The sequence below is a fragment of the Ursus americanus genome, chromosome 17 (assembly GCF_024610735.1).
Source record: "Ursus americanus isolate L20-20 chromosome 17, mUrsAme1.1.p, whole genome shotgun sequence".
In the NCBI taxonomy this organism is placed as follows: domain Eukaryota; kingdom Metazoa; phylum Chordata; class Mammalia; order Carnivora; family Ursidae; genus Ursus; species Ursus americanus.
This window is the reverse complement of record NC_142143.1, coordinates 24,342,753-24,354,909: the sequence shown is the minus strand read 5'-3', so window position 1 is coordinate 24,354,909 and position 12,157 is coordinate 24,342,753. Positions and strand designations below refer to the sequence as shown.

At 36.1% G+C, this 12,157-nt stretch overlaps 1 protein-coding gene across 3 annotated transcripts in view; it reads right to left on the bottom strand.

Moving 5' to 3' along the window:
- Window positions 1-12,157, bottom strand: part of NTN4 (netrin 4) — a 111,394-nt gene that overhangs the window by 37,425 nt on the left and 61,812 nt on the right. For all 3 annotated transcript variants that reach the window (XM_087868846.1, XM_087868847.1, XM_045779461.2), the window contains exon 4: window positions 1,552-1,678. In XM_087868846.1, coding sequence (XP_087724972.1) covers window positions 1,552-1,678 — 127 coding nt within the window. The remainder of the gene's footprint in view (window positions 1-1,551; window positions 1,679-12,157) is intronic.

Here is a 12,157-nt window from a genome sequence, read left to right as displayed (position 1 = left end):
AACAGTAATACTTCATCATTTCCATTCCTGCTGCTTCCCAAGGACCAATGTCATCACTGTGAGTCCCCTGACCGTGTTTAGAAAACTCTACGTTGTCAGACATTATTTGAAAATGAAAATTCATATTGCAGATACAGGCCTAAATTCATGCTCAGTAATGAGCCTGGAAGGAACCTTGTAGTGGACAGGGGTTAGTAACTTGGCAGGTAGATTGATTTGTCTTTCCACTATCCCTAAGCTATTGATGTATTGGTGAGTACAAGATAGTCTCCTATAGAAGCCTGGGTTTTTTGTGGTTTTGTTTTTTGTTTGTTTGTTTGTTTGTTTGTTGTTTTGTAGAAGAGGTCTGCATTGTTTCTGCATTTCTCAAAGGCATTTATAAGATCATCAGTAGCACCAAGTGACAAGTCTCTGTGTTCTATATGTATTTAGATACACAGTTGGTGTCTGTGGAAAGACCAGAATGGCACTCTAGGAATTTAGGAGAAATTCTTTAGATTCTCTTGATGAGTGATTTAGAATAAGAATCCAGACTTTTTCCTGGAGGTTGACTGTGTTTGTGCTATTGTTTTTTCATTGTTTCCTTGACATGTTATGATATTTTGACGAGATTCATAATTTTTAAAAAGCATAATATAAGATAATTTAAAATTTATGCTTAGAGGAAATCCTTTACATTTCCTAGAAACTAAAATAAATCAGTTAGGATTCCAAATTATGTATGGGAGGAGACTTCCCACAACGTTACTGACAGAACTTGCCTTTAAATCCTTGTAAAACTGTAGTTTGTGGGTATAAACACTGTTATGGGCATGTGTATTTCTCTGAACATTTTGAATTGCAAAGAAAAAAATGGTTTGTATTCCCATATTTTTTACCCTCTTATCTAATCTCCAATCTCAAACCTGAAAGTTAGTCCTAGTAATGCAGTCTCATTCTTGACTAATGGCTTAATTTCAAATCTGATTTGTCATTTCAAGTATCATAAGTGAAAAGAAAGGCATCATGGTATTATGGAAAAAACATTTAATTTGGAGTTTGAAGAACTGGGATCAAGTCCTGACTATCATTTACTAACTTTGGCAAGTTACTTAATCTTACTGAGCCTCAATTTCCTGATTTCTAAAGTGGGATTAACACCACCTGCTTGCTTGATAGGGTTGTTTTGAGAACTGAATTTGAGATAGCTATTTTCATTTTTATAATTCAATATCTCATCTATGAGAGTAATTGTATGCCATAATCCTCAGTTGCTCTTGTGTCTAGCCATGTTTTTATTATGTCAACTTCTCAAGAAGGGTGCTTGGGTCCTGCAAAGTGTCCAAGAAAATGGGCAACACATTATTGGCAAAATAGTCATATTGGCAACTTTGCAAGCAGTGATTGCTTCCAATGGTTGAGGTCATAGTGAGCAGTGATATGGGCTATATTTGTGTAGGTTACAGTGCCTGTCACCCACCACTTTATATTGTGTTTCTAGAGACGACAAGGAGTCCACAGATAAGTTTACTTTACAAAGAAGGCTTTTAGTCTTGTTGGCTGGCTACTCACTTCTGCACTCTTTAGGAGATCCTGTTTTGCCATCAGCTGCCTCCCAGGGGCGGTCGTTGTATAATGGTGCACAGTGTTGGCAGTGGGTACCTGCTGTGTTGTGCTTACACATACATTTTCCATGGACCTACAAACAAAAATAAATAAGAGCTGTGAGGCACAAACAATGCTGGGAAGGAATATTCTTCCTACAATCTTATCTCATTGGTTGGCTTTAGCCATATGATATTCATTCACTTTCCTAAAGAAGTCGTCAAGATGTGAGATTCTTTCTTTAGTTTGTCCTGTGATTAATTCAGAGGATTACATAAAAGGGGCACCTGGATAGCTCAGTCAGTTAAGCGTCTGACTCTTCAACTCAGCTTGGGTCTTAATCTCAGGATTGTGAATTCAAGCCCTGAGTTGGACTCCACGCTGGGCATGGAGCCTACTTTAAAAAAAAAAAAAAAAAGGATACATAAAATATTTTTCTTGGCTGTAGGTTATGTGACCCTAATGAGTAATTCTGAGGGACTGGCTAGATATTTACTTAAATTTTTAATACCTTAAAATTTTTTTAAATTCTTTACACAAAAGTACTACATCTTCACTATAGAAAATTTGGAAATCTGTAAATATGATCATTTCATATCATAATCAACATTTGAAGTTTACATTTCTAGTACTTTAAAAATATAATTATGTATAAATGTATTTTTTAAAGATTTTATTTATTTATTTGACAGAGAGAGAGAGCAAGAGAGTACAAGCAGGATGAGCAGCAGAGGGAGAGGGAGAAGCAGGTTCCCTGCTGAGCAGGGAGCCCCACACAGGGCTTGGTCCCAGGACCTTGGGATCATGACCTGGGCTGAAGGCAGATGCTTAACTGACTGAGCCACCCAGGTGCCCCAAAATACAATTATATTTAAAACTTTTTTTTCATATAACAATATATTGAGATCATCTTTCTATTTCGTTAAATATTCTTGTACAGCATACATTTTAATGGCTCCCTTGTATGGTGTACAGTTTATTTGACCAATCACTTATTTTTGGTTATTTAGGCTTTTAAATATTTCTACATATTATATTTTAGTTCTATAACAAATATCCTTGTAGCTATTCGTGTACATCTTTATTTATTTAGAATGTATTGCCAGAAGTAAAACTGAATAATCAAAAACACATGTATTTTTAAGGCTTTGAATATATTTTGTCATAATGACCATAATGATTTTCTTTTAATCCCACAGTTCAGAGAGGTTGAGTTTATTAAAACAGTGTTTCTCAAAGGGAGGAATACTTCAGTAGAATTCTCTAGGATCTGAGGGTTTTATGAGGATTTTAATATTTTTTGTAGAATGTTACCAAAATTAATGTTTCTAAAAATTAAGATCTTGGATCATCTCGAATACTCCCTAATAACTAAGTATTGCCATGAATTCCAGTACCAACACACACTTATTAACACGTGATCTCATGACTGTACAAATGAAAGTTTTGTAAAGTAGCTCAGAATGGTGTTTCCAAATTTGGATCTATGAGGTTTTTGTTTTTGTTTTTTGTTTTCCTTGAGAAACAGCATAATGGGTAAATAAGCATGAAAGTAATAGATAATATCAGAGTGTCAACAAATATTTAATGTATATCTACCAGGATAGGCAGTATATTAGGCAATGTTTGGTACACAAAGCATTATAAAACATAGTTTCTGTGTTTAAGAATAGTATGATGTAGCTGGATAAAAAAGACTTACATAGAAAAAAATTACAGATAAACAAGACAATAAATACCTAAGAAAACAAAAGGATGTTGGAATTTAAAAGGTTCAGGAATCACCAGAGATTGGCAGTTGTGGAGGGCTTTAGAAAGGGGGTTAGGTTTTAAGCTAGTCCTTAAAGATGGGCTTCCCTTCTGACAGGCAGAAGGGAAGACACTTCCCAGGAAGAGGAAACAAAATGAACCAAGGTATGGTGCTAGGAGGCTAGGGAGAGTCTGTGAACAAAGTTTATTTCAATACAGTCAGAATATTTTGACTGCAGTGATAAAGGAACTGCTAGAAATTACATGTACTTGGAGTGGCCATTATCAAAAGGAATCAATCCCTAGAGCTCAACAAATCTGGAAATAGCTACACCAGTACATTGATGTATTACTGCTTGACCTAATTTAACACCAGAGTAAATTGTGTTTTCTTACACCCAGGAGTCCCTTTCTCTTTTAATTCTCTTAGCATATATGTCTTTTGTTCCACTGGTAGAGGCACTCTGGATTATGCATTATCCAAGTCTGTGATATGACTACTAAGGACCTTATGCTCACAAAATGTTCAAGTGCAGGAATTATATAGGGCTTGGAGGACTGCAGGCTACTCGTGAATGCTCCACATGAGGCCTAAGTGTGGTAATCTGGAAAATTTCATAAATAATGGTTTTGGTGACCATCATGCTAAATTTCATTTCTGTGTATTATAATGCAAGGTTTTTGTGCTTAATGAAAATTAATCATAGCTGTGCTTTTAGTTCTTAAGGATTAATTAAAGTATAACTTTTTTTTTTTGAGAGGATAGGATTGGCTCCTTAGAGTACAATGATGTTGCAAGAATTTTTGTTATTTTTCCTTGTAGAAACTGAACTAGTGTTACAGATTCAACTTACTGATTTTGGTCTTGGAATACCCAAGTGTGAGTTGAGTTACAGTTACCTGTTTTCTTGGGCTTCTCTTTGTGACTCTCTCTCCTAGGAGCTGTTTATATGTAAAGCCCCATGGAGTTGTAAGGTAACATCTCCATTTACACATGCAGGTGAGTTCTAAATACAAATTTGCACTTCAATTTGGAGATCTGAAGGAATTTAATTTAATTTTTACTGCTCTATTAGAGTGTGGTCTTTTGGGGCACCTGGGTGGCTCAGTTGGTTGAGTGTCTACCTTACACTCAGGTCATGATCCCAGTGTCCTCGGCTCCCTGCTTCTCCCTCTCCACCCTGCTTGTGCTCTCTCTTGCTATCTCTGCCTCTCTCTCTCAAATAAATAAATAAATAAATAAATAAATAAATAAATAAAATCTTAAAAAAAAAAAAGAGTGTGGTCTTTTTATCCCAGCTCTCGGAAATCTGATTTTTCATATATTCTGGTAGAAATGCTCCAGCCCTACTGCTTTAATTAAATCTTTTAAATTCAACATTCCTTATCATGATGAAAAAATAAAAACTCTTTATCAAATATCTTTGACAAGGGAAGATTCTCTAAAGGCTCTCAGTAAAGGCTGGATACTTATTTTGAGGAAAATTGAGTCTTTGGAAAAGACTGAGTAAGAACAATCTTCCAAAGTTGAAGAGTTTAGTCAAGTGAAGATACATTTATATAGCTGGCAGAAGTTGATAGCATAATGAGAATTAGTGGGAAGAGTAGTTTTGCAATTGTCTAAATTTTATGATCTGTAAAAACAACAACAACAACAACAACAACAAACCCACATACAGAACACCTAGGATGCAAATATTTGATGGAATTAGAGTCAGAATTCCTAGAATAAGCCATCCCTAATTCACCACTGCTGTTATATGGAGTACTATCTGAGGGGGGCATTTTAGAAAATGTTAAGTCTAAAGTAAATATGATAAAGACCAAGGTCAATAAATGCTATTTGTATAAAACTTCTTAGTCCTCAAGGCTGTGTCTTAAAGAACACATAAGATTTTCCTTAGGGACAAAGACAAAAGAAGCTAAGAACCCCAAAGGAATATTCTGGGAAAAACCCATAAATTAAGAGGGGATGTGTTGGGGAGGTAGGCTCTATATAGATCATGGGACACATTAAATATCAGCTTAGGATGCTAGAATTTACCCTATAGATACCGAAGATCCATTGAAGATCTTTGAGTAAGGAAATGATTAAAACGTATATTAAAGGGGCATCTGGGTGACTCAGTCGGTTAAGCGTCTGCCTTCAGCTCAGGACATGATCCTGGGGTCCTGGGATTGAGTCCCAGCGTCGGGCTCGACCCTGCTCAGTGGGGAGCCTGCTTCTCCCTCTGACTATGCTCTCTCTCTCTCTGATAAATAAATAAAATCTTTTTAAAAAGGTATGTTAAATACACATTCTTTTCTTCTTTCTAAAAAAACCTTCTTTCTACCTCATTCCTATCCTGTCTCTTGTGTTCTTTCTTCCACTTCCTCTTTTACTATTCCTATACCATATATACAGATATATGGTAAGTAAATATACCAGCTTATAGGTTGTTTTTTTTTTTTACCCTAGCTTATGGTTTCCAACAGCCAGTGGCACTCACGTGTATTTTCTGATAATGCTCAAAATTTTAAAATGTTGTTCATCTTATTTTATTGCCTTTTAGCATCCTTTCTACTTTTAAACAACCATTTATTGAGTACTGTATAAAGACAGATGCTGTGGAGTATTGTTCATTTTCTTTAGAGGAACTAAACTATCATTATAGGTCAATTTATCAGGTTTGGTCTTGGAATGCTTAAGGCCTATAAGTAATTTCACCCAGCTCCTAGGTTAGCCCTGGCCCACAAATTCCAGGCCTTAGGAGGCCACAGACATCTAGGGAAACCTCATCAAACATTCACATGTATCACAAGATAATGGGGACAGGTCAGTTCCCTCTGGAGTAAAGATTTCAGAGCATTCCCTTGCTCCCACATGCTGAGAATTGGGATGAACCTCCCAGGGTCTGAAAAATGCCAGCCCAGCAAATTTTTCTGCACACAGAAAAATTCAAGGAGCTGTCATTTTGAGAATTACCAAAAATAGCTGTAAATCATTATCTAGACCATCTGAAACAAGAAGTCCTTCCTCAGCGATACAACTGTTACTGTTCAAGCTTGAAAGATCACCCACTATTTGATGCTCGTGAAAAATGTGCAAGTAAAACTAGGTCTTTATTGAAAAAAAAAAAAAACAACAACAGAAAAGAAACTTTAGTAACAAGTTAAACATAGCTCTTGTTTGGTACACAAACATGAATTAGATAAAGGGCAGGAAAATGGGATTATGTACTTAAGGTATAGTTGAAAAAGAGAGGTGTCTGGTTGTCTAATTGGAAAAGGAGAAATTAACTTTAACAACAAGTTTGTAACTCCTAATTATCTAAGAGGTACACCTTGGCATTTTGGTTATTCTATGCATTTCATAACCTCCTTTTTTATAGTAAGTACTTTATTCTGTCAATGTCAAAAATTTTCCTATTGTATCTAATATTATTTATTTGTTGTTAATATTAACCTATTTGCAAGTCATTTTTAGCATACTTATAGGGAAGGAATCATGCAAACTTTGAACCACTAGTTTAAGCAATTATTGCAACAGCATGGTCATTAGTAGCTATGCACTTTAATGACAAATATATATTAGAACCAAATAGATAAGGAGAGAAAATGCAATTTCTTCATATTTGAGGCTACAAACATAGGAATCTAGGGTGGGGGCAAAATGAGGAAATTATTATCTTTCAAATCCATCACTGGAAGATAGGTCTTGTTTCAAAAAGCTGCTTCATTTCATTGTTGTTCTTTTTTGGGGCAGAAGACCTTCTAGTAGTCTGCAACCATGGAGTTGAGGAGATTGGCCATGGCAAGAGGTTGTGAGAATTGGATAACTGGCAGTGTCAGGTATATGGGTTGGACAATCACTTATTGAGATGTTATAGAATACTTAAACATTAGATGGGAGATTGGCTTAGACAACATTTAGGGTCCTACCAGTCTTAGGGTTTTATGATTTTAAGGCCTGCTTCTCTGAGTTGGGGATACTCATTGGTTGTAGGCAACTACCCATAATCTTTTCTAAACTACCACAGGAGACTTATGTGGCTGGGTTCTGCTGCCAACTCACCAATGCAGAACATTTCCAGATCATCTGAAAATCAAAGGGATTTTGGGAGAGCTAGGACAGTATCTCTTCTTTCCTGCAGCGCACTTCTTGTGACACAAATGAAGGAGTAAATAAATGTTAATAGATAGTCTCTGAAGACAGACTTTCATTTGTTGATACTGACTATACCTAAACAAATTCTATTCTTTTTATTTTTCTCCTATTGTTTTCCTCCCCTGCTGCATTTTCCCCACTACTTGTGACTAAAGAAATTATAGACTAAATATCATTCTAGTTTCTGCCTTCCAAATAAAGGTATACTTCATCATCTGGTGATGCTTTCTACAGACATTCGCCATAATGGAAATTACCGAAGCAAAAAATCAATCTGGTTAATGCTTTGGAGGACTCATATTAATTGAATTCTTTTAGGAATGCCTGATAAAATTTGCTTCCCAACTGCTTTCCAGGAAAGAAAGGAACAGCTGTTGTTCGTGTCCCACTAAAAATTATAATGAAAATTAGTGGGGGGAGGGGGGGACTTTACAGCTAAGTATTCAGAAATTCTTGAATTTCATAAAGTTAGTGATTTTCTTGTGCTGTGGTGCCATTATTGTTTACATATACATGATTTTATTTTCATTTTTCCCATTCAACTTTGAATTCCAATGGCAAATGAGTCTTCTTTCATACTGTCATTGGACCTTTAAAAAATGTTTGTGAAAAGAGAATGCAAACAGTGCCTATTCTATGAACCAAAGAAAAATGCCCACTTACAGGCAGCTGCAGCAATTCACAGAACTCCATTTAGCTATGACAAATGATTTAGAAGTGGAACAATGCTACGCAGCAATTTAAGACAAAATGTGAAGGCAAAACTGATCAATTTCTAAAGAGATAGTATGTCCCTTTTAGAAGAAAAGGATTAACTTCTAAAAGAATGAACTTCTTATGCATGCAAAGAGATAAATTCTAATAACGGGCTAGCCTGTTAGAGCCCGCTCCTCTTATGTAGGACAAAAACACAGACAACAATGCTACAGGACAAACCTTTGAATAGAAAGCATTGTGAGGAAAACATGTCTTTTCACTAACAAATAAAATATTCCTTCTCCCCATTAAAGGTTAGCATGTTTTAACAGGAGATGTGGGAGTTCTGTGGTGAATATGAAGCATAATAATTGAGTTTGGTGGAAAAGGGGGCTTGAAACATACCGTCAGAATGGGGCAAAAAAGGTTGAAGGCTGAGTATTCCAAACCCTTGCCCAATAATATATATAGCAACAATGCAACCAATTGAAAAGTTTTGCAATCCATTCATTGGTCTGAACTTGGACACTAGAGAAAACAGCACTTGTAAGAAAATACGGGCTATAAAATAAAGATAGGTATAGAGCAGAAATAATTATGATTAAAGAATTTTCATTCTTGTCCAGTACTTTGAGACTTCTCTGTTCTCAGTTAGCCAGTTGCCTGAAATTCTTCCTGTAGAAATTTATTCCTTTAGCTTTTAAATGGGGTTGTAGGTCCAGGAGCTCCCTACAAGAATGCACTTATGCTCAAAAGGGGCAAATCCTTAATTATTAGCAACAAACATATCAGCTGGGATTATAATCATCTGTTCTCAATCCTAGAACTGGACTCAGAGTTGCCTAGAGGAGGAAGTGGCTTCCTGATTGAGGGGAAGGGAATGTCTTACAGGGAAAGGGTAGGAGCCAAAGACAAACTATGCCTATGTTTGCTATCTTGCCAAGAACATTGCTCTGGCTGATAGAGCTGGAAAAAGCACGAATGGAACAAATGCAAATTTCATAAGAAAACTGCATTTAATACACTGTATGGTAATCATGGGCTTATCTGCCTCTCTCCACTAGATTGTAAGCCTTATGAGGGAAGAAACAGTGGGTTAAATTTCTTTGCATCTCCAGTAACTGACATATAATAGGTTTTCAATAAATATGTGTTAATTTTTTTCATTCGGCAAATATATTTTAATGGAGCATTGATAACCTTAGTTATTTAATTTAGTTCCATTTTATAAACTTGCCAGAAGGCAGGGTACCAATTATGCTTTTGGAGTGGGAATAGGATACTTTCAATTATTTGTCACAAAGCAGGATTTTGAGTAGAATAGTATTGAAAGACATTCAGGTTTGTCCAGAGTGCTTCCTAAAAGGTGTATACTAGTTCACATCGGGGCAAGGCATGTTGGTAAATATGTTCTTATCTGTGGTAGTCACCTGTAGTTGTTCTGGCAGATCTGTAAGCTTAAGGAACATGGGTCAGTCTTGGAGGGAAATGAGAATAATAATAATAATAACGATGATGATGAATAATAACAATAGTAGAGTAGATAATATTGAGTAGCACTATGTACTGAGCACTCTTCTGGTTCATTGTATAAGTATTAACTCACTGGATTTACACAAGAACCCTATAAGGTAGGTACAATGATCACTGCCATTTCACAAAGGAGGAAACTGAAGTTCAAAGAGTTTAGATAATTTGCCTAAGGTTACACAAGCCAGTAAGTGCTGGAGTGACAATATTTGAATTCCAGCAGTCTGACTCCAGTCATCATCTTAATCCCTACCTATGCTACGATAAAACCCTAGGGAGTAGGATTTTGAGGGATCCACTTTGGCCAAGTCCCTTGAAGGTGTTACCTTAATAAAACAGATGTGTTCTGAAACAATTTGTCCTTGAAGAGCTCTTCAGGACAGAGGCTGGTTTGGACTCAAAGTGAGCCATTTCATGGAGGCTCTGGTCTTGAGGGGATTATTAGTCCTATTCCCCTGGGAGAAGCCTAGAAGTTCTGGAGATAGGAGAGTACTGGAAGTTTGGCCCCCATCTCCCACACCTGGCCTGAATAAGTTGAGGGCACGTAAAGGATCTCTCTGGTTCAACGTGAAACCAGAGTACTGAAAATTCTGATGCCTCCTAGGGGTTTTCTGGGTTACTGCAAGTTTTGCTTCTCAGAAACTCCAGTGAATAAATTTACAAATAAAGATGATAACAGAAATGTAAATGAACTCTAATTAAAGATTTGCTCTTTGTGGATAGCACTTCTTTTATGTTATTTACTCTCCCTATTAGATGTGATCTGGTAGGGATAGTAATATCATATAGTGTGGTAATTTTTATAGTCAGTATTATTTTAGGTTATTGAGAGTAGTAATAGTCAGTAGTAATTAAGGTTATGGAGAATGGTTAAGTGAGAACACTGTGCATAACCTAATGATTCAGATACATTTTAAGATTCAGGTTGCTGGGTTATTTCCATTTTTTCATGTACAAAATTTTGTATGCCCCCAAACTGTGATTTGTATATCTAAATGGCAGTTTATTTGTGCCACTGTGCATGCTCTTTATCACAAAAAAATCAGGAGTTGAAGGAGTATTCAGAAGCATGTATACACAAACACACAAAATTTTCAAATGCTACCAAATTTGTGCACTCCAAATTGTGGGCATTTATTCCAAGACTGTTTAAAGATGTGGTTCAGCAGATATTTTTTTAAAATAGTATTACAGCTAAACTGAGAACTAAAATCAAGTTTTGTGGGTTATCTTTCAACATACATCATGACCCCTTCTGAAAAAATTAGATGATTGGTCAAAACCAAAACAAAAGAAAGCAAAAACAAACTCCTCAAACCTACCTTTCTGCTTCAGGGCAGAGAAAAGCACCTTCAGATAAATTGCAAAACACTTTTGGATTTAAAAATATTGTTAATAAAGTAACCTCATTTAAAAAGCCAAGTGAAAGAAGGTCTTAAAATATTCCCATTGTTTTAAAATGTATTTTTAAATTTAATTTAATAATTGTTATTTAATTTGAGCCAATTTAATAATTGGCTCAACAGTGTATTTTTTTTTGTAAGCGAGCACTTTAGTTTAAATATGGGGTCCTTGAGTAATTTTTAGGTAGGATTCTCTCTCACCCTTCAGAGTAGTGACTTCCTAGAACAAAGAAAATCTCTTCTTTTTTGTGAGTCCAGGGGTAGGGACTACTTTTATTTATTACTAGGGGCTTAAGAGGTTTAAATGTACTGTCTTTTGAGAAAGATGCTTTGCATTCTATCTGTGGTTCTTTGAATTTTCCTTTGAATAAGTTGTAATGTCTTGCTGGTCCTTCATTAATTAATTAGTTAAATAAATTTTTTGACCTGCATGTATTTTATATCTGAACGAGAGTCATGACTTCACTCAAAATTATCCGTGGGACGCCTGGTGGCTCCGTCAGTGAAGCCTCTGCTTTCCACTCAGGTCATGATCCCAAGGTCCTGGGATAGAGCCCTGTGTTGGGCTCTCTGCTCAGTGGAGAGCCTGCTTCTCCCTCTCCCTCGGCCCCTCCCACCTACTCCTGCTCTTTCTCTCCTCTCTCTCAAATAAATAAATAAAATCTTCTTAAAAAAATGTATCCTTTAACACTGCCACTTTTTATCCTGCACATGTGCTTCCATATATCAAGGCTGCTTGAGCACGTACTTCTAAAAGTGGAATTTCAACTTACTTTATATAGTTAAATGGGTTTTGATGTCTTATATTTTCACAAGATTAATTCCACTGGCTTCCTCTTTTCAGTATCATCAGGTACTTTATCTTTCCTCTGGGGACTGTAATAAATATTTCTGCCATAAAAATACAAATAGCTTGGAACTAAAGATTATGATGTTCAGGAGGCTTATGAAGATTACATTTAGATAAGATCATTCTATTACCAATTTACGATTCCCCCCCCCCACCATTACTTCATTGCATGGAACTGTTTTCTATTTGTTGTTTCCA